The sequence below is a fragment of the Strigops habroptila genome, chromosome 16, assembly GCF_004027225.2.
Source record: "Strigops habroptila isolate Jane chromosome 16, bStrHab1.2.pri, whole genome shotgun sequence".
Taxonomy (NCBI): domain Eukaryota; kingdom Metazoa; phylum Chordata; class Aves; order Psittaciformes; family Psittacidae; genus Strigops; species Strigops habroptila.
This window is the reverse complement of record NC_044292.2, coordinates 1,679,527-1,702,497: the sequence shown is the minus strand read 5'-3', so window position 1 is coordinate 1,702,497 and position 22,971 is coordinate 1,679,527. Positions and strand designations below refer to the sequence as shown.

The 22,971-nt window shown below is 52.4% G+C and overlaps 1 protein-coding gene across 3 annotated transcripts in view; it reads right to left on the bottom strand.

Moving 5' to 3' along the window:
• FBXO42 (F-box protein 42) overlaps positions 1 to 22,971 on the bottom strand; it is a 50,377-nt gene that overhangs the window by 22,851 nt on the left and 4,555 nt on the right. For 2 of the 3 annotated variants that reach the window (XM_030507726.1, XM_030507727.1), the window contains exons 2-4: positions 10,761 to 11,027; positions 7,386 to 7,502; positions 1,164 to 1,298 (exon numbers count right to left, since the gene is read on the bottom strand). In XM_030507726.1, coding sequence (XP_030363586.1) covers positions 1,164 to 1,298; positions 7,386 to 7,502; positions 10,761 to 11,010 — 502 coding nt within the window. In that variant the 5' untranslated portion in view covers positions 11,011 to 11,027. Of the gene's footprint in view, positions 1 to 1,163; positions 1,299 to 7,385; positions 7,503 to 10,395; positions 10,686 to 10,760; positions 11,028 to 22,971 lie in introns of those variants that run through there. The other variant, XM_030507728.1, reaches the window with a different exon arrangement.

The window sequence follows — 22,971 nt, the reverse complement described above, 5'->3', positions numbered from 1 at the left end:
AGATGTCCTGGGTCAGAGCAGAGGTCTGCATCGCCCAGTATCCTGTTTATGCTACCCATGGCCTCTTCTCCACCCCTGAGCACAAGGAGAGAGCTCCAGCTTGGAAGGGGGAAGAGCAAGAGCCGGTTTCCACATACGTGCAGGCTGTGGTTGCTTTTCTCCCTCCGTTTTAAGTCCATGACTGGTTAATTCTCACCTGCAGGCATCATGCAGTGCATGTGCAAAAATCAAACTATGAAGAGTTGCTGGGTGTCAGTCTGCACGGGCAGTCATCAAGCACCGAGTTACATGTTAACATGTCAAAGTGACAGCCCACCAATTCCTAGAGCACACCAGTATGCAGAAACATCTGGATTTGGGAGGATTTCATATAAGGGAAAGAAGTGTCAGACAACAAAGTATGACTTTAAATAATAACTGAGTAATCCACAACACTTAAGAGTACAACGAAGGAGGATCTGCACCCAAGCAGACACATCAGCAAGGAGCGGTTGGTGGATGCTGAGCTCCTTTTCTTCCTCCTCCTCTTGGTTACACACCAAGCTTTCACTGAAATGACTGCTTTAACACTGACTTTCCTCCCCCAAAGAGCTTCCCCCAATTCTTCTGCTTGTCTCCAAAGTTATTTTAGTCAAATTGAGAAGCAGAAGGAGAACAAGCACAGTGTGTGTGTATGTGTGTGTGTGTGTGTGACGTTTGGAGCCCAAACCCCAGTGTGGGAAATCAGTTGTGGTGTTTTCCTGCCCTGAGCACGGGGACTGCAGGAATGTACCTGCTTTCCCACGCTGTGGGTAGCCCGCACGGGCATGTCTCCTCCACTCCTCAACATACCTGAGGTGGCAGCTACCAAGGGTATTAAAGAATACAAATGTCTCAGCTTTGAGACATCAATTATTAACAAGACAGGCTCTTGTGGTCGCAGGGAAGTGTCACTCATCCCGCATAGCACCGAGCTGCTCCTCTAGACAAAGAGGAACAAGCCAGCACGGTGCTGCAGGCATGAGGATACTGAAGTCTGTGGCCAAAAAACCCTCTAATATCACCTGAAAACTGGTCAGGTAATGATAAAACGTGGGGAAAGCCAGAGTCAGAGCAGCCAGCCCAGGGCTGAGGTGGGTTTTGCACATCTGCCACCTCCCCTGACCGAGAGGGGCATTCCTCACCTGATGCCAGGGGCCGGATCCATTCCTTGCTGTTCAGGTCAAGTCTCCAGAGGTCATTGAAGGCAGCGTTGCAACTGCTCTGTGTGCAGCCACCAAACACGTACATCGACTGGTTGGAGTCATAGTAACACGCACCTGGAGAACAGAAACACACACATCAGGCACGGCCTCAACATGTGCTGCTTGAGGTGAAAAAATAGATCATTTTCTTGCTCCCCTGGGTTTCATAGAACCCCAGAGTGGTTTGTGCTGGAAGGGATCTAAAGCTCATCCAGCTCCAACCCCCTGCCACGGGCAGGGACACCTTCCACTAGAGCAGGTTGCTCCAAGCCCCTGTGTCCAACCTGGCCTTGAACACTGCCAGGGATGGGGCAGCCACAGCTTCTCTGGGCACCCTGTGCCAGCGCCTCAGCACCCTCACAGGGAAGAGCTTCTGCCTCAGAGCTCATCTCAGTCTCCCCTCTGGCAGGTTCAAGCCATTCCCCTTGGCCTGTCCCTCCAGGCCCTTGTCCAAAGCCCCTCTCCAGGTTTCCTGGAGCCCCTTTAGGCACTGGAGCTGCTCTAAGGTCTCCCCTTGAGGATCTTCTCTTCTCCAGGCTTCCCTCCCATTTCAGACAGAAGAACAGCAGACGAGCTGCCCCAACTTCAATAAAACCATGGGCCAGCTTAGGGGTATCCCTGCCCAGCATAAACCTCCAGGAAGAACCTTATCCCCTCAAGCAGAGCTGCTCCTGAAAGTCCAAGGAAAGCTGCCTTAGAAGCCTGCAGTTAATGAGATCAGCTATGATTAGCACTCAGCACACTTCCCTTCTCTGAGCTCATTCCTATGATGTACAGGGTCACCAGATTAGATTAAGAAACCAGCCCATGCACCCAGACCTGGCACTCAGGGTCTTTTTCCAGATCTGACAGCATTTCATAGAATTATTTAGCTTGGAAAAGACCTTTAAGATCATCGCGTCCAACCCTTAACCCGGCACTGCCAAGGCCACCACTACCCCATGTCCCTGAGTGTCACGCCTATAGGTCTCCTAAGTCCCTCCAATGATGGTGACTCCAGCCCTGCCCTGGGCAGCCTGTTCCAATGCCTGAGCACCCTCTGGGGAAGGAATTGTTCCTCATCTCCATCTAAACCTCCCCTGGTGCAGCTTGAGGCCGTTTCCTCTTGTCCCATCCCTTGTTCCTTGGGAGCAGAGACCAGCCCCCTCCTGGCTCCATCCTCCTGTCAGGCAGTTGCAGAGAGCAATAAGGTCCCCCCTGAGCCTTCTCTTCTCCAGACTAAGCCCCCCCAGGTCCCTCAGCCGTTCCTCATCAGACTCTAGACCCCACCTCAGCATCACTGAAACACATCTTACACAAGCGTTCCCTTTGCTCCTTATGGGAAAGGATCAGGCAGCGAGATGGGGAACAGGGAGGGAACACCACACTTGACAGCCCCCCAACGATACCCAGGGAAATAAAGAGCTTTTGGCCCCAAACCAAACTGCAGCAAGAAGAAATCATATGCAAGTGTCTGCCTTTGGCAGTGCCCCATGGTACCCAGGCACCTGTGCTGAGAAATACATTAAACATTAGAGCAGAGAGGACTCGCTCAGCTTTTCTGCCTTGGAGCATGAGGAAGATTCAAACGTGTTCAGAAAGTTAAATCCCTGCAGCTACAAAGAGGATTTCCCAAGTTCTGCATTTCCCTCCTCAAATGCAACGAGCCCCATTGACCTCATAGAACCACAGAGTGGTTTGGGTTGAAGGGACCTTAAAGCTCCTCCAGCTCCAACCCCTGCCACGGGCAGGGACACCTTCCACTAGAGCAGGTTGCTCCAAGCCCCTGTGTCCAACCTGGCCTTGAACACTGCCAGGGATGGGGCAGCCACAGAGATGGGCACCCTGTGCCAGCGCCTCAGCACCCTCACAGGGAAGAGCTTCTTCCTGCAGTGCTGTTCAGAGCTGCTCGCCAGTTAAACAATACAAACAGAGCCAGATGATGTGACCTGAGGGGACACGGGACGCTCGGAGCTTGCACAGACATAAAGGTTTTTTTCCTTTTGGAAACAGCAGCCAGAAAATAGAAGCAAAAGAGCCTATAAAAGGAGCATCTGGAGCAAAAAGGCTGATAACCTACTTTTGGTAGCAAGAGAAAACGGCTCAGAGCAAATCCCCATGAGAAGTCCCTGCTCCCAGCTTTGCTCTAGGCCAGTACAAGCACGTCCCTGGTTTCCAGGGATCCAACACCACAGCCCTACTTCTGCAGGCTGGAGGGAGGTAATCCCAGTGTGGAAGAGCCGGGTAACACATCCCACCTGTACATACACCAGTGACACTCATCCTGCTGCGCGCTCAGCACCGTGCTGGGGACACAATGACACCCGGTGGCCTTTGCTGAGGGTCCCATTGTCTGATCCTCTATTGAAAAGCCAGCAGCCCTCATGCCCTGGGCTTTTAGGGATCAATCCAGGGTGCTTGGATTGATCAGGAATGGGGAGCTGGGCATATGGGATGTGCTCGTAGGGTGAGAGCACACAGCTCTCCCTATCTACAACGTCCTTATGTGCAACTGAACTGTCTTCATGCCAACCCACATCTTGGTGAAGGATTTAACACCTCTAACACCACGGCCCATCGCTTTGGAGCTCTGTCTGGGTCGGAGGATCTATAAATGATGGTGCAGTGCATGTACCTGGGACAGGATTGAGGAAGAAATAATGATTGAGAACAGTTTTAGAGCTTCGGCTGCTCCTTGAGACTCGAGCCTGACGCATTTTCACACAGCAGACCCTTGGAGGTCACCTCCACCCAGTACAGGGTGAGGTGCTTCACACCCTAAGCCCATGCAGTTAACACCCAGCGCAAAGCACCACTGGGCCTTTTCTGCTTCACCTTTCAGGAAAGGCTTAGTTCCTTTAGAAACCTAATCCCCACCTAAACCACGACACGTTGAGAGCCTCTTCCTCCTCCCCACACCGATCCCTTGGCAAGCTCAGCCTCCACACCACAACCCAGCTCCTCTGTTATTTTGGAGGGGAGGTGGCAGCATTCTTCTCCTCTATTTGGCTTCAAACCCCAGGCCAGCCAGGCAGGCACCATGACGTCTGCACCAGGAGGCATTTTAATCCTAGACCAAAAGAAGCTGAACTTATTGTGCTTTCCTGCTCCTTGTAAAGCTGCTGAAGCTGAGGAAGGCAGACTGGTTTGGGGAGGAAAAAGGACATTAGAGGTCAGGGGGGGAAAGAAGCACAAGTAAAAGCTGCACTTTAAATCAGGCTTGCAAAGGTGTAGAATAAATCAGGGGAAAAGGGTGCAAGTCCCTGGTGCCCAAAAAAGGGTGGAAAACACTGGATTTGGACTTGATTTTTGTAAAGTCCCAGTAAAATTCAGTGTCCCCCATGTTTCAGTATTGCAAACACACCTATCTTTGTAACTGGAAATGAGGGAAAGAAGTACTTGGGCTGTTTGAAGATGCTGATACCTGAACAGAGCACAGAGCAGCTGGATTTGAATGTGTTCCTGTTCCCTCTCTGTGCTGCACCACAAAGCATCAGAGACCTCTGCCTGGAGCACGAGATAACTGAAAGAAAGATCAAATGGGAAGGGAAAACTGATTGCAAAGCACATGCCCTTTGTGGTAACTGACTTTTTAAATGTCGAGTACCTCAAATAAAGTAACCTGAGTTGAAAGGCTGCATTCTCCATCGGAGAGAGGGGAAAGAGTCAGCTTGGCTATTGGAATCCCACTGCAGCTAAAGGCTGACAGCCCTCGGTGTCGGCATTCCCAGGAGGAGCCTGGGCCAAGCTGATGCTGCAAGTGTTGCACATGGAGCTGCTGGCACTGGGATCGGAGGGAACCTCTCCACACCCAACCACACTTGGCACCGGAGCTGTGCACCGCGGCGCTGAGGAGGGTGAGCTGCAGGTGAAGGCTCCAGGTCCTGCTTTACACCAACCATACACACGTTGTGGCATGAGAAATACACAGCAGAGCTCAAAGCCCAGCTCCACACATCTTCAGGGGGCAAAACCCCACCAATCCATGTCCTTATGCTCTAAAACACCGTTTCCCTGCTCCTTGCAGTGCAGGGACTCAATGCAGCTAAAGGCAGGGCTCCATTGAGCAATGCTGGGTGATACAAGCAGCCCATCCTGTAAACCAAACAACATTCCAGCTTCTACCTGCCTCTCAGGGTGAAGGCAGGGGATTGCTTTCGTTAGTCATCACACTGGTGCCACACTCCCCAGCCTGCACGGAAAAACCAGAATCAGGCTTTAAAATTAGTCACTCTTCCACCAAAGGATCAATATTCCTGGCACAACGGGCAGCATTCCTCTGCTGCTTCCCCCTTCCTGCATTCCTCCTGACGTGGCGTTCTGACCGGGGCCAGCTATTTAACCACATGAGTCACTGCCCTGCTATGATGTTTGTAGGTTCATACTTTAGGGCTAAAAAGGAATTACATGATTCCTGCAAACACCAGACCTGGTGTTCGGCTCGAAAACCTACACGGGAAGTGTTTCTTTCACTAAGATGGTACATTTAGACCTGAATAAACCACCATTATTGCTATAGGGTGATGTTCTGCAGCTTTAAATCCCTCAGAAAAGCCACAGCTCATCCCTGAGGTTTGTTATCAGTTGTATGAGCTTTGCCAAACGCTCCCTCCCCGTGAGACGCCGGGAACATCCATTCATTATTCCTTATCAAACAGTTTTTCTGTTCCTCCCTTTGGAACTGAGAGAAGACATTTTGACCTCCAACTATTTAGAATTCTCTTGCTTGGCCTTTTATGCTCTGTAAGAGCATTTGTGGGATATTTCTAACACATCCTGGAAGTCAGACAGCCCTGACCACTGCTCTGGTGCCAGCGCCTGCTGCCTGTTGCCTTCAGTGGCTCGTGCCTGGGAGATGACGTCTTCTCCAAGAACTGCTGCATTACGCACCCCTAGAAAGAGATTTGTGAGTCCCAAACCTCCTGTTCTTATTCACCTCAGCATCTCAGTAGCTTAGGTTTAAAGATTCCATTTGAGTTTCTGCAATTAATCACTTGCAGCTTCAGTTTAATGCAGGAATCCACCAACACGCGACACTCTGGTGGAGGGAAAGCAGATACTGCAGATCTGCTTTAAAAAATCCATTTAAGTCAGCAAACGAGTTAATCCAGATTAACTTTCTGCACAGAAAGTGCATTAATAACGCTTGTGGAGCAACTGAGGGCTGACCAGAGCCAGGACAGCATCAAACAGAGAGGCTAATCCAGATGACATGCTCCGAGGGCAGTGGCTTTAGGGAGACAGCACATGTTGGATGGAGCGTAACAGCGAAGCCCCCAGTGGGCAGCAGAATAAATTACAGAGCACTCAGTGTCTTTGGAGCAATATTTGGGCTTATATCAGGCATTTCCAGACAGCCTTAAAGCTCACAGGTTGAAGAAGGCTGCAAGAACTGAAGGGAAATACACACAGGTTGGGAAGTCATTAATAAGCACTTTGTGAACACTTCAAAGCAAGCTCTGAACAGAGGGGACTTTCAGTCTTTAGGAGGACAAGGAAGTCTTTAAAGAGCTCCATGGCTTCACCAGAGCTTCCTGCAGTGTCTCCTGGAATGCTCTCTGATGCACTGGTTGCTTCATGAATTATTAGTGGGAATGGAGCCATTTTTGCCTGCTGGCTTTGGGATCACAGGGCTTACACCGCGGTTATTCACCTTCAGAGGTGTGACATTGGCTCCCTGCAGAACGGCCTCCCAGAGGGATCAGAGCCAGGGACAAAGCCCTGGGGATGGAAGTTGGGCCTATGTGACCGTCCACCTGGCAGAGCAGGCTGAGGCAGCACAGTGCTGCTGCACTACAAGCAAGTTTATTGCAGGATCAATTCAAGGCCAGGTTGGACACAGGGGCTTGGAGCAACCTGCTCTAGTGGAAGGTGTCCCTGCCTGTGGCAGGGGGCTGGAGCTGGAGGAGCTTTAAGCTCCCTTCAATCCAAACCATTCCATGATGCTATGAAAGCCAGAAAGCCAAGGTCCCACCCCAGCTCCACTGACACTTCCTAGGAGCAACAAGCCAATAACCACAAGAAGCAGCCACCAAATCCCCATCCCTGTGCAAAGCACTTGTGTTGGCAGAGCTGTGTGTTACTCTGCCGCAGTGACAGGCGCCTGCAGCACTGCTGGATCCCGAGGGATGCAGTGTCCAGTGGCAAACCAGGATGAGCAGAGCTTTCCCAGCAGGTACTTACTGTGTGAGAAGCGCTGTGTGATGGGGGTGCCGGGGTAGGGGTAAGTGCGACTCTCCCACTGGATGTTTCCTTCTTGCACTGCTTTGATAAAGCCGTGATAACACTGATGGGCCACGCCTGGGGAGAAACGAGACATCAGCAAAATTGGGACACATTAGAAACAAACTTGCCTGCACAAGCAGCGTGACAGCAACTAGAAAGAGCTCCTGTATTTAGACAGGCTGAGAGAGGTGGGCTGGGGCAGCCTGGAGAAGAGAAGGCTCCTCAAGGGGAGACCTTAGAGCAGCTCCAGTGCCTAAAGGGGCTCCAGGAAAGCTGGAGAGGGGCTTTGGACAAGGGCCTGTAGGGACAGGCCAAGGGGAATGGCTTTAACCTGCCAGAGGGGAGACTGAGATGAGCTCTGAGGCAGAAGCTCTTCCCTGTGAGGGTGCTGAGGCGCTGGCACAGGGTGCCCAGAGAAGCTGTGGCTGTCCCATCCCTGGCAGTGTTCAAGGCCAGGTTGGACACAGGGGCTTGGAGCAACCTGCTCTAGTGGAAGGTGTTCCTGCCCCCAGCAGGGGTTGGAGCTGGAGGAGCTTTAAGGTCCCTTTAACCCAAACCAGTCTGGGTTCTGTGATTATAAATAAGCTGGTGGGAATTCGGGGGATTAAAGAGAACAGAAAATAGGGACGTGGCAAACGTGGCACTGAGCAACGTTCACTGAACCAATTCACTGTGTTTCTGCTGTCACCTCCAGCCTGGCAAACAAAGCCTCTGGGAAAGGGCAGCACACGCGATGCCTTCACAGAGCGGGTTTCCACCCTCCTCTGCTGCAACCCAGCTCTGTGTTCCCTAATCACACCCCAGAGGAGCAGCTGCCCTTCCCTTAACAGACCTTCCACGACAAACAACATGCACCCTCTTAAAACACCATTCCTGTGTGAGCTGCTGTGCAGGAATGCAGAAGAAATGTGAGAGGAGCCATCAGTGCTAGAAGTCAGCATGTCCCAGGTGACAACATTCCTCCTCGGCTGTGTGAGGGAGCAGATCTGGCTGCCATCAGCTCCTCCACGGAGCAGGTCAGCTCCAGAGCTGTGTATGGAGCTCACTGTGGCTGTGTGTGTGCTGAGAGGGGCTGGATCCTGCTCCCTGCCCAAAGAGGAGCCTCTGGAGAAGTTCTGTGACTGCAGAAAACGTGGTGGCTTCTGCTCCACTACAGAGGATGCCACAACCTGCCAAGAGACTTTGCCAAGGATTTGCTTTCTGGAAGGCCGGTGCTGGGAACAGCCCCAGTAAGGAATCACGCTTGGGATAGAAAGCAGGAAGTTTTGTTAATAATAAGAAATGAAACCCAGGGTCCTCGAGCAGCTGGTCCCAGAGAGTCACGCAGGAAACGGGATCTAACTATAGGATTTGATAGCAGATGTATCCTGACAAACAGGAAAAATGAGCCAGGATGAAAGGAATCAATGCTTTACCTCGAGTGACCCCTCGCAGGTTGGCAGTTTCACTGCCCTTTTGTGCTGTGATGGCCACAAAAGCAGCACAGCTGCCCAGCACCACACATCCCATGGGACTGGGGACTGCAAGGCCAGCTCCAAGGCCAGGCTGTGCCTCGGGCTGCTCATCCCTCCCCTCCACTGCAGGGATGTTTCCCACAGTCTCTTTTGGGGTGAATCAGCGGGTGTTTGATTCCAGCTGCATCCTTTGCATCTCCAAGGCTGCTCCAGGAACAAGCCCCGGGTGAGAAAGTGCATCCAAGCAGCAACTCAAGGGCTGCTGACACTTGAAATCATCGAATCCCAGCTTGGTTTGGGTTGGAAAGGACCTTAAGGTCATCCAGTTCCAACCCCTGCCACGGGCAGGGACACCTTCCACTAGAGCAGGTTGCTCCAAGCCCCTGTGTCCAACCTGGCCTTGAACACTGCCAGGGATGGGGCAGCCACAGCTTCTCTGGGCACCCTGTGCCAGCGCCTCAGCACCCTCACAGGGAAGAGCTTCTGCCTTATCTCCAACCTGAACTTCCCCTCTTTCAGTTTGAACCCATCACCCCTTGTCCTATCCCTCCAGTCCCTGATGAAGGTCCCTCTCCAGCATCCTTGTAGCCCCCTTCAGACACCGGAAGCTGCTCTGAGGTCTCCACGCAGCTTCTCTTCTCCAGGCTGAACAGCCCCAATGTTCTCAGCCTGTCTCCATACGGGAGGTGCTCCAGCCCCTGCTCATCCTCGTAGCCTCCTCTGGCCTTGCTCCAGCAGCTCCATGTCCTTATGTTGGGGACACCAGCACTGCACACAGTGCTGCAAGTGGGGTCTCACGAGAGCGGAGCAGAGGAGCAAGATCACCTTCAACCTGCTGCTCATGCTCCTTTTGATGGAGCCTTTCAACAGGGGTGCAGGCTGCTGCTGCCCCAAAATGATGCAAAAAGAGTCGTTTTGTGCTGCTGAAGGAGCTGTGCTTCATTTAACCTCCAGCCTGTTCAACTCTGGGCAAGGCAGAGGATGCCAGGACCCCGAGCAGTGCTCTCACACGTGCAGAGGAGTCACAAGTGAGCCATCACCCCACACAGCACCCACAGGCACCTCTCACCTGACACCCGCTCTGTGCTCTCCCCTTGTGCAGCAGCGTGCCTCATTCCTCCACATTTACCTGTGGGCTCCTCTTAATCTGCTTGGGTTTAATGAAGTTTGCACTCGAAGCACATGCTCCCAATGGAAACATACTGGAAACAATCCAATGTATTCCAGAAACACTCCGGAGCAGAGCACTCAGGTTATATCCTTGTCCAAACTTTACCTATCTACCTGTCATATCATACCCATCTAGCATTAAAATATCCCCATGAGGCTTCAGGGTTCAGGCTGCGTGGAAGCAAAGAGAAGTATCTCTATCTCAGGGCTACTCTTTGAGGAAGTCTGACTATGCAGATCTATGTTAATGTGCATTTTATACAGCACTTCTCTTCAGCAGAGCTGTAAGAACCAGACAGGGTTTTGTTTCCAGCTGGAAGCAAAAGCTTTGGGAAGGTTATTACCAAGCAAGATGTAAAGGAAGCACAATCACAGCCACATTAGACATGGGATCTGCTGGGTGGTGCAGGTGGAGGGCCAGGTCAACAGGGAGCATTCAAAAGCAACCTCAGTGAGCTCTGTCCTGGGCTTTGGGGGTTCTACTCCTTTATACTTCAAAGAGGTTGAGGGGCTCAATTCTTTGCTGTTATGAGCAATGCCTTGAGCAAAGCAAGTGACCTGGTGGCTGTAGCTGCTGTTTTGGCATCTTGCAGGATTCAGATTTCCCAGTTGAAGGGGAAAAGAAGAAGTGAGGCTAAAACAAAGCAAAGAGCAGGTGGGTTACACATCCCCAGCAACAGAAATGCCCCCTCAGAACCGGGATCTGTACCTTTGATTAGTCGATACCACTGTTTGCAGACAAGGGCAGCAGTTTTGTGCTCCTGGTAGGGTGAGAGGAAGGAGAGGATATATTCCAAAACCTCTTCAGGAAGCTCCAGCATCGATCTGTTGTGCCTGGTCTCCTCCACCTCCAGCTCAGCGTGTGGCTCATCATCTTGCTCCATCGTCCCCTCCACCACAGCGTCTTCTGGATCCACAGCCATGAAACCATCATCCTCACTGTCCGAGGAGCTGGCCATGGCATTCCACTTCACAGCTTCAGGAGGGGGAAAGAGACAACAGTGAGCTCACAAGGAAAATTAACAGCACCAGTGGCCCCACTTGGTTGGTTTGCACCGTGGGGCCAGGCAGTGGTGGGGAAAGGGATCCCCACGGAACTGAGAGCAACTCAAGGTGAGACAGGGTGGAAGCGACAGCTCTGCAGCCCCTGCTCCCCTGTGAAACCAGTTTTGCCAGCGAGGCTGCTCTGCCCCAAGCGGCACATGGGGGGAAAATACCCCTGTTCCATTCCCCCTTAACACCCCCTTTTTTCCTTTATTTTTTATAGGAACCCAGCCTGGTTTGGGTTGAAGGGAGCTCAGAGCTCCCCCAACTCCAACCCCCTGCCACAGGCAGGGACACCTTCCACTAGAGCAGGTTGCTCCAAGCCCCTGTGTCCAACCTGGCCTTGAACACTGCCAGGGATGGGGCAGCCACAGCTTCTCTGGGCACCCTGTGCCAGCGCCTCAGCACCTCACAGGGAAGAGCTTCTGCCTCAGAGCTCATCTCAATCTCCCCTCTGGCAGGTTAAAGCCATTCCCCTTGGCCTGTCCCTCCAGGCCCTTGTCCAAAGCCCCTCTCCAGGTTTCCTGGAGCCCCTTTAGGCACTGGAGCTGCTCTGAGGTCTCCCCTTCAGGAGCCTTCTCTTCTCCAGGCTGCCCCAGCCCAGCTCTCTCAGCCTGGCTCCAGAGCAGAGCTGCTCCAGCCCTCGCAGCAGCTCCGGGGCCTCCTCTGGTCTCGCTCCAGCAGCTCCACGTCCCTCTGGTGCTGTTGCCCCAGAGCTGGAGCAGGACTGCAGGGGGGCAGAATGTACCTCGTTCAACACTTGCTCAGTTGGTGCTGGCAGCTGGGGAGGGAAGGACACGCTCCCTCCTGTCCCGCAGGATTTACTGCTGCTGAAAGCTGGAATATCAAATCTTGTCCCTCCAGCTATTCCGAACATCTGCAGTGTCAGGTAACGCACCGACAGAAATACACCAGGAAATAAATCCACCTTAAGAAGAGGGTGAGGCCAGTTTCCAGTTGGCAGAGCCTGCAGCCATCCCCGTGCTTGTCACTGCAGAACAAACCCCTGGACCTTATTTCCTAGGAAGCGGCTGAGCTGTTTTGGGAAGAGCAGTGATAGTTTCCCCTTCCAGCGCCGCTGGGTGATGACCATGGGATGGAACATTATTGCACAGGCACTGATAGCTCAAACCAGAATCACAAAATCACTTGGGGATCTTCCCTCCCAGAAACTCCCATCACAAATTCCCTTTGCATCCTTTCCCAGCACAGCAGGTTGTACCAAAGGGCCCAAACCAGGGCAAGTGCCAGCTCTTATGAAGATGAGCTTGAGTTCCTCCTGATGGCACAAGGCAGAGGCTGCCCACATCCACCGGGATGATGGGATGCAGATCAACACAGCCCATGGGATAAATCCCACCTGCAGCAAGGCCAGGAAGCAAACTCGCTGCTCAAGAGGAAGACGAGGGTGGGCGAAGATGGATTTATCCATGGAATGTGTTCCATGGAATGTGTGAAGCCCATGGAGGCTTTGATGGGCAGCTCCCATGGAGGAAGAGCAAGGTGAAAAGGGGTGAACAGACACGGAAGGGTGAAGTCCAGCACATGGTGTTCAATATCCATCCTGGTGCATTTTAACATGAGCCTGTAGGTTGGTCATTCAACAACATCCCAAGTCACAAACACACAGAACAGTCGAGGCTGGAAGGAACCTCTGGAGAGCATCTGGTGCAAGCCCCTGGTGAAGCAGGCACCAACCCCCTCAGGGTGCAAGGAGCACCCCAGTGATGCCCCTTGTCGCATGGTTTAGCTTTAGGTAACCCTGCCAGGAGCAGGGAGTTGGACTTGATGATCATTGTGGGTCCCTTCCAACTCAAGACACAGCTTTTAGCCCAACACACTTCGATACAAGGAGGTAGCATCTTGTTTTTACCAAAGTCTCAGCACCACAGAAAACATGGATGGAAGGAATTTAAGTTATTAGTTGTCAGGATTAAACTAAGCTGTTGTAACAAGCTGCCAGAAGTGCAAACTGCAGGGACAGGAGCGATGGGACAAGGGGTGATGGGTTCAAACTGGAACAGGGGAGGTTCAGGTTGGGGATAAGGCAGAAGCTCTTCCCTGTGAGGGTGCTGAGGCGCTGGCACAGGGTGCCCAGAGAAGCTGTGGCTGCCCCATCCCTGGCAGTGTTCAAGGCCAGGTTGGACACAGGGGCTTGGAGCAACCTGCTCTAGTGGAAGGTGTCCCTGCCTGTGGCAGGGGGTTGGAACTGGAGGAGCTTTAAGGTCCCTTCAACACAAACAGTCTGGGATTCTCTGATTGCCTTCCCAGCTAAACCCAGGGTTTTCCCAGCCTGGCATGCACACGAGAGCCCTGGGAACAGCAGACAGCAGAGATTTGGAGCGCAAAAGCTTTCCACGACAACTAATTCATGCTCAGAACCTGACATTTGACAGCACTACTCTGCTGTTGTCAGCTCCGCGCTGCAGCAGCTGAGGAAACCCCAGGGGCTGTCAATCTGCACTGGAAAGCACGTCAAAATGAAAGTCCCAGTTCCCATCCTGACAGATGCTCCGTGTGTCTCCCGTGTCACTAATCCTTCTCCCAGACAATGTTGTGACAGAGAAGGGCTGAAACCGCCCCCCCGGCACCAAACTGCATGACACAGCACGTAAAGCACCAATTCCCAAAGGTTAAGAAATGGAAAACGAAGGGAAAAAGAAGAACAAGTGGAGCTGGGCTAAAAAAAATGATGAAACCCAGAGGGTTGGGGCTTTTCCAAACCAAAGCATCCATCACTGGGAAGTGCATGCACTGATCTCCATCCTGACACAGCGCGGCGGGAAGCCAAAGCTGCCGGTATTCCAGCCTCAGGATGCAGGGAGGTTGGAAGCAGGAGGGTTGGGAAGGTGGAGCAGCACATCCAGCCAGGCAGAGGAGGTGTTTCACACCCTGAGAACGCGCTACAAACCCAAACGGGAGCGTGTCTGCATCCAGAGCAGATCCAAGGGGACACGTGCGGTGCTGGTGCTGAGCATCAGCCTCGGCTCGCCAGCGTCCCACAGACCTGCTGTGGTGCTGAGGTTTGGAAGCACCACAAACCTTGTGGTGTGATTCCCAACAGCTTTTATCTGCCCTTTAAGTAACATTCCAAACCTGCTGGAGGACGTCAGCTGAGCAGGGCAGGAACGAACGCCCAGTTAGGAAGGGGTTTTCCAATTATTAAATCCCAATTTCAATGCTCTGGAGCAGGTTTGGGAATAACACAAGTTCATCACAGGCGTAATCACAGCGCAGGGGTTAGAACAGCACCTCTAAGGCCAATTTAAAAAGGCTGGAGGAGCAGGAAGCCCCTCACTGCCTCAAACAGCACATGATTGTGCACATCACAGAACCCAGACTGGTTTGGGCTGAAGGGACCTTAAAGCTCACCCAGTTCCAACCCCCTGCCATGGACAGGGACACCTTCCACTAGAGCAGGTTGCTCCAAGCCCCTGTGTCCAACCTGGCCTTGAACACTGCCAGGGATGGGGCAGCCACAGCTTCTCTGGGCACCCTGTGCCAGCGCCTCAGCACCCTCACAGGGAAGAGCTTCTGCCTCAGAGCTCATCTCAGTCTCCCCTCTGGCAGGTTAAAGCCATTCCCCTTGGCCTGTCCCTCCAGGCCCTTGTCCAAAGCCCCTCTCCAGGTTTCCTGGAGCCCCTTTAGGCCCTGGAGCTGCTCTAAGGTCTCCCCTTGAGGAGCCTTCTCTTCTCCAGGCTGCCCCAGCCCAGCTCTCTCAGCCTGGCTCCAGAGCAGAGCTGCTCCAGCCCTCGCAGCAGCTCCGGGGCCTCCTCTGGCCTCGCTCCAGCAGCTCCACGTCCCTCTTGTGCTGTTGCCCCAGAGCTGGATCAGGACTGCAGGGGGGGTCTCCCCAGAGCGCAGCAGAGGGGCAGGATCCCCTCCCTGAGCTGCTGCTCACGCTCTGGGGGTGCAGCCCAGCACACGGGGGGGTTCTGGGCTCAAGCACACACTGAAGCTGGGTCATGGGGAGCTTCTCATTGACCAACACCCCCAAGTCCTTCTCCTCAGGCTGCTCCATCCATCTGGGGAAGGAGAAGCTGCACCACGTTTTGTCTGGCCTTACCAGACCACTTGTTAATATTACAAGTATTCGAACGCACCCACTTGTCTGGAGCGTTGCTTTCTGTGTGTTTGAGTGTAAGCAATAACCATCCTCCAGGCTTTCACACCCACCCTGTGCTATTTCCTGAAGGAAAGCAAGGCTACAGCAAGCAATAAACCCAACTCCCAAAAGACAAGACACCGTCAAAACAACCCTCCAAGCCTGACATGCCACGGATCTGGACTTTGCTCTTATGGCCCAGGAAGAACAGACTGGGAATAACCACCCCTGACTGCAAAGCAGCAAAACCCTGTCCTAGAACCCTGCTCCAACACTGGAAAAGGGAAAAGCAAGGCAGGTACAAGAGCTAAAGCATCCCAGCCAGCTCTTATCACCAACTATTCAGCAGATCCACGGGAGACCATCCCACGGCAGTGTTTTTCCTAGAGCAGAGCAGTGGTTCTGTCCCGTTTGCCCTCAGTGGGGATGCAGGAGGTGCTTTCTCACCCATCCTGGCTCTCCAGGCGCTCTCTGCTTGCACCAAGCTGGGCTCCAGCTTGCCCAAGGGCTAAAATGAATCTCAGAGCACTCCAGAAGCCGCAGTGAAGGGATTTAAGCAGTTGTGTTCAATCCAAAAGTACAACTCCATTAACTCACTGGGATGCAGCCAGCAGCCCCGCTCTGCTTGGATCGATCTCTGCGCTGGTTACCACGAGCCCCTTGAAGCATCGTATCCTATTCTGCACCCTCCAAGCCTCTGGTCTCGGAGAAGTGCCTTTATATTGCAGCAGCAGCAATGGTTTATGGTGCTCAGAAATCAGGCTGAAGCTCTACCAAGGAGGAATTGCAGCTGCTTTAAATAACACATAAGGAAACGCTAGAAGGGCAATTGAACGGGGCCGTGCCAGTGCTGATCAGATTGGCCCTTCCTAAAAGCTGCGTCCCTGCCAGTTGGCAGAACACTTTATAACTCTTTTCCTCCTTCCAGAGCACTTCAATTTTCCCTCTCACCCCTCCTGGAATTATTTAAGAAGCTGCTATTTATTCTGCTAAAGTAATTACCCACTGCAGTGGAACAAACAGGTCACAGAGTGATGGTTTGGGTTGAAGGGAGCTTAAAGCTCCTCCAGCTCCAACCCCTGCCATGGGCAGGGACACCTTCCACTAGAGCAGGTTGCTCCAAGCCCCTGTGTCCAACCTGGCCTTGAACACTGCCAGGGATGGGGCAGCCACAGCTTCTCTGGGCACCCTGTGCCAGCGCCTCAGCACCCTCACAGGGAAGAGCTTCTGCCTCAGAGCTCATCTCAATCTCCCCTCTGGCAGGTTAAAGCCATTCCCCTTGGCCTGTCCCTCCATCCCTTGTCCAAAGCCCCTCTAAAGACGAGGAACATTGAATGTGGACAGAAAGAACGATGAGGTTTAACATTTGCTGAAGCCTGGCAGTGCTATCCTGCAGGCTGTAGCCTGCTCCTGCAAACCCCCTCTTGACCCACCAAGGTTCTCCTACCTGCAGGCACCTCTCCCGGTGCCACGGACCCCCATGCACAGCTGTGGGTGGCATCAGTGGTTCCCATCCTGAGCTCCCTCCTCTTCTCCACAGCTCTCAGCTGGTTTAAGAAGCGCCTGAAGAACCCGCAGGGTTTTCAAGTCAACAGATTTTAGTGGTGGTGGGGAAAAGCCTCTGAGGGAAAGCTCTTGAACGAAAAGAAGAGGCCGTGCGAGAGGACTGAGTCAGAGCACGTTACGCAGGAGGGAATGCTCATTTTCACGTGCCACAAAACACTTCTCTCTCCAAACAGGATCACAGAAGTGATGTTCTCACCGGGGGAAAACTAATGAAGGTGTGTGAAAGGACCCAGCCCTGCTCCGGCTGGAAGGAGAAAGGAACTCTGTGAACAGAACACTTAATTGCATTTGGCAATCAGGAGCTCTGGTGTTCGTTTAGGGCTGGGAGATAGCAACTAACCCGCTCCAGACTCTTCCTCAGCCTTTGCAACTGCTTATTGTGCTTGTCAACAGCCCCATCGGCACAGCAGGAGAGCATTTATGGAGATATTTAGACCTTTTAGGCTTATTCTCTTACCCAGTTTAAACTATCCATCAGACTGACACGTTTAATAGTAAGTCTTAGGCGGCTTTCCTGGCAAAACAAGCCTGGCTGTGTTGGAAGGGATTGTTTTGCATGATACTGTATTGCACAGTGCAGCTGTGCCATCGAGGACTTCAGTGGCAGCTTCCTCCTGCCTCCAGTTGGGCTTTTCCTACCATCAAGTCACCCTACAGAAACCTCAAGCCCTTTTCTAGTGATAGAAGGGAAAAATAAAGTGTATTTCTTAGCTAGAAGTGTCATTTAATTAAAACAACAGCACAGGGAGAAAAAGGTCTGTGGAAGCCACTGGATTAGGGTAGGGATAAACACTGATAAGTGAGATGATGTTTCCAGTCCTCCCAAACTGGCACCACTTAAAGCCACCCCATTTGAAACCCAACTGCTGGAGAGGTTCAACAGTGAGGGGAAAAAGCAGATTTTAGTGAAGAAAAGGAAAACAAAGCCTCTGGAAAGCAAATGATGAGCAATATCCTGTCTGTGCTGCTGTGGAGCATCACCCAGAGGAGCGGGTGAGACCTCGGGGATCCCTGCACCACGCTTGTGTCATCCCTGCAAACCAGTTCCAAAGCACTTTGAAGTGGAGCTTTTCCTTTTCTCAACCCCCTTTAGCTGCCTTTCCACAGGAAATGGTGATTTTCTTTCACACAAGAGCCACAAAGCCAGAGGTTTCCTAAATTCTCTCTGCGAGTGTGACAGTTCGAGTACAGACCCTGCAGCACGACTTCCCTGTGGGTGCTTTGCCTGTTAAACCAGGATCTTTATAGAGAATCCAGAGGCAAATTCCAAATGAGCTGACTTCATTCTGCAGTGCCAGCTAACCTGCACCACACTGGGATGAAACAGCAAGAGAGCAATTGAATGGTAATTGATATGGCTGCAATAAAAAGGGTTTGTTACCAGAAACCCTCCTGCTCTGGTGATGAACCACCTCGCGGCTCCTCCAGATTCCTGCTCAGTTTTGGTCTAAGCTTCCATATAAAATAGGAATATAACATTCTGCAGCAAGATTTATTGCACAAACAGCACAGCAACCTAAATATAAATCGTGCTTAACCCACCTTCCTAAAGGAGTACGGAAAATGAGAAGGAAATTGGATTTATTATAGGAACACAAACCTCCATGTGGGTTCTACACTCGGTTTAGTGTACGGTTCATGAGAGCAAGGGGGATGAGCAGAGCTGAATGATGCTGCACTGCAGGGGTACACAGCAGAATGGGACATTCCAACCTGCTCATGGAATAAACAGGACAAAACCTCAGAATGGGCCAAAAAGCTGAATAAAATATTAATAGATCAAGAACTGGATCGAGAAGCAGAGGCACCAGAACCAGCCCTGCAGAACAGTGCCCGGAGCACCCAACAGCCCCACACCAAATGGCATTTGGAGACTTTCTGATTTCTTTTGACACTGTTATTAGCCTTTAAAAGGGTGTAAGTTGTTTAAAACCTGGCAAAAGCAGAGAAGCTGTGGCTGCCCCATCCCTGGCAGTGTTCAAGGCCAGGTTGGACACAGGGGCTTGGAGCAACCTGCTCTAGTGGAAGGTGTCCCTGCCCGTGGCAGGGGGTTGGAGCTGGAGGAGCTTTAAGGTCCCTTCAACCCAAACCAGTCTATGACTCCATGAAACCCAGCTTGATAAGCACTGGCAGCACAAAAGAAGCTGGTTTATTACTTATTTAGGTACCACTTGAGCTCACACGTGTGCTGTTGGCAAAGAAGCCTCAAATTTAGTCCTGCCAGGCATTAAATACATTGACTCTTTGGTTAAAAGGGTGATGCAGGATGGGTCAGGCACCCACAGACTGGGAACTGTGCTCTTTGGGCTTCCCTGCTGGAAATTCCAGCCTCCATGTGTGCACCTTCAACTCCAAATCAGTGACTGCTCAATGACACTGCATCCTTCCAACCAAACCCCAGCAACATCCCTGCCCACGGCAGGGGGTTGGAGCTAGATGATCTTAAGGTCCTTTCCAACCCAAACCATTCTGTGGTACCATAATACCAACCCTAGTTGGGGTTTTCCAAATGTAGGAAGGGTCACTGCAGTAGCTTAGACCCAGATTTGGCTGGTTTTAAGAACTGTTCCTCTCTGCTGCAATAAATACAGAGCAATACCTGGTCTGTATCGAGGTTTGCTCATCCCCTGCACCGAACTCCCCCTACACGCTGTGGGGCTGAGCAGGGAGCAGGATTTGGGGCTCACGCACTCCCTCTGCCGGCTCCCTGCCAGCTCCTCAGGAAGCTTTGGCCTCGCCTGAACTTCACCCCCCAAAACAAACCATCGTGATTCATTGCAAAATGAAGACAAAACTGCACACGAGCCAGAAACGGAGCCCGAGCCCTCCACAAGCGAAAAAGAGGCTTGGAAAGAGAGGATTTACCAAGAAAACGGGCAGATGCTTCTCCTGTTGGAACAGACGCTGAGGATAAACAGCTCGTCCGGATAAAAACAGCTGATGGGATTTATTCAAACCTGTTGGTGATGATTCAACAGCAAGAACTCGGTAACAGCAGCAAACACACCACAGCACATCCTGGAAAGAGCTGTCACCTTCCTGCTTCCCTGAGGGAGCACAGCAGGGCTGGAGCTCATGGGCACCACTTGAAAGCTGCAGGTCAGTTACCTGCAGAGGGGCTTTGGACAAGGGATGGAGGGACAGGCCAAGGGGAATGGCTTTAACCTGCCAGAGGGGAGATTGAGATGAGCTCTGAGGCAGAAGCTCTTCCCTGTGAGGGTGCTGAGGCGCTGGCACAGGGTGCCCAGAGAAGCTGTGGCTGCCCCATCCCTGGCAGTGTTCAAGGCCAGGTTGGACACAGGGGCTTGGAGCAACCTGCTCTAGTGGAAGGTGTCCCTGCCCGTGGCAGGGGTTGGAGCTGGAGGAGCTTTAAGCTCCCTCCAACCCAAACCAGGCTGGGATTCTATGATGACTGTGGGCACAGCCTGTAAAAATGACACAGCACTCCCTGCTTTTCCACAGGCATCTCTTTAAGCTACCAAAGCCTCTCAAACTGGTTCATCTCCATACGGGTTTCAGGCAAATGAAGGCAAATTTCCAGCTGAAGCATGAGGAAATCATGTGCTGCTGACCTGAAACCCAGCCCGGCTCTGACTGCATGAAAAGTAAGTCTGAGAACACAGCTCTGAAACATCATTTCTCTGTTTTCCATTTCCACACAGCCCAAAGCCCATTTCTACACCCAAACCACGCAGAAAACCTGCTCAGGCCAAAGAATTCCACGGAAATGTCTTTGGGAAGGGTTTGCTCACAGGAACTAGGAGGTACCCAAACACACTGGCTGATTTTGACAGGCTGCAGCAATGCTTCTCAGTGCAGTTGGGATGATTTTTGAGACAATCACACCTTTCCTTTGCACAGTGTAACCCAGGGAATCCAAAAAGCTGCTCCCAGCACAATTCCCACTGCAGTCCCCAAGGTGCCCACGTGCAGAGCAACCACTGCCACAGGAAAGCACCATGGCAAGTGTCAGAGTCCGACCCGGCGCACGACTTCCTTGGCCAGGAAAGCCCTGGATCACATCCACCTCCTCCAGCTCAGCCAGCACAACAGGCAGCTCGGGAATGTCGCTTCCTACCAATGCATCGCCTGCGGGTGCCTCTCTGCTGTCTGCAGCCGCCGGCCTGGTTCCTCCTGGGAGCTCCTCTGGTCTGCAGGGTTTGAGCTTCACTGAGGGCACTCACAGGGTTATTTCCTCTCCCTTCCCCACCCTGTGAAACGTGGGGAAGTTTAAGGATCACAGAATGAATCCCAGCCTGGTTTGGGTTGAAGGGAGCTTAAAGCTCATCCAGTTCCAGCCCCCATGCCATGGGCAGGGACACCTTCCACTAGAGCAGGTTGCCCCAAGCCCCTGTGTCCAACCTGGCCTTGGACACTGCCAGGGATGGGGCAGCCACAGCTTCTCTGGGCACCCTGTGCCAGAGACCTTCATCCTTTTGTTGACTCAAGCATAAAGGGACGACAGGATCAGGAATCAGTGTGAGAGAGAAAGCTTTGCTTCCAAACCCAACCCTGACAAAAGCCACTGAGAGACAAGACACACACACGGCTCCACATGACTCCCTTCAGCACTTCAAGAGACTGAAATGATCAGTGTTAATGCCCACACTGCAACACTGGCCACAGAAACCAGGCAACCTCCTGTTGCTTCACACAGTGGGACAACCAGTCAAGATTAAGGCTTCCAACCCTGCTGCAACATTCCAGTTTAATGTTTCACCACAGGAACAGGGAATGAAGTTTAATGCTCAGGAAAATCAAGTGAAGCAAACACCAGGTCAAGGTCAGGGTTTAGCAACAGGCAACTGGTCAAGTGCTCACAGTGAAGCCTCTGGTTCCCCCCCTGCAACGTGGTCTTCGGCTTAGCACCCGCATGGGAAGGAGGAAGAGGGGGGAAGGATTTCAGTTTTGCAAGAAACCAAGTTGTTCTGCAGCTGAATTCACACCCACAACGTTCCTCCATCCACCACGAAATGTAAGTGACGAGCAGCCTGGAGAGACTTCATCTCGGGTGGAGATGAGCTCAAGGGCACTTCCAAGCCAAAGAGAAGAAGGATGCACTGGGAAAAGCCGTGTCTTGGCGCAGACTCGGTGGCCAAGGTTTAGTTTAAATCAATATCCCAGCGCTCAGCTGGTGCTGACTTGGCAGCAGTCGGTGCAATGGTCTGATCATGGTGAGCAAGCAGGGTGCTGAGCTATCTCACACCATCTCCACACAGACATCAGCGGTGTCTGAGCACAGCAAACAATGTTCTCCTCCTGCTCTTAACTCCTCGCCGCTGGGCTGTGACATGTAACACACTAAAATGGGTTCTCATGATGTCCACTCACCTCAGATCTACATTCCACCTTCAAACTAGGCTGTGTAATTCCTGGTGCGAAGCCTTTGATGAGAGCTGCCAGCTCTGCAGTGAACCATCTAGCAAGTATTGCCCAGGAGCAAGGCTGGATCACCCCACAAAGGCAGAGCTGTTTAAGCGGTGATTGCAACAACACAGGAGGTATTTTCTGTCTCTTACTGGTGGAAAAAAAGGAGTTTACATGGATAGATCCACACCCAGACAGAAACCCCTCTGGCCACAGAGCACCCACCTGCCTGCCACAGCCTCCAACACCTTCACACATGGCACAAGCACAGCATCGGGTGTCCCAGCACTGGGCTCGTTGTGATTAACCCCATTTCATAGGTAAAGGAACAAAAGCAGCAAGAAGCTGAGGTCAAATAAGCTCTGGGAAGCACTGGGATTACAAGACAGTGTCCTGGCTCCCTGACCTGTGCTGAGGAAATGAGGCCACCACCTCTCCCCAGTTCGGATGAACACAGAGAGCACCAAGAGCTCTGGGTTTGAGCTGAAAACAAAGGTAGGCTGAGCAAAAGAGAAGGAGGTGATGGGGAGAAGAGGAAGATGCATGAAAAGCAGGCACAGATTTAAGTGCTTGCCTTGACAGCCACGAAGAGAGCTCAACCAGAGCATGCCCAAACCCATCACTGGGGTTTGTTAGCAGAAGATATCAACTAGGGAGGGCAAGCACCTCTCAGTGTCCGTGAATCCAAGCCTACGTACCCCCTTGTCACAGTGGATGGAGAGCAGAGCGGTGCCTCAGGCTCTGCAAGCACGAGATGCTGGCAAAGGGCATCACCAGAGCGTGGTGAAGAGGCAGACCCGGGTCTGGCTGCGGCAGCGTGGTCTCCTCCTCACCCAAA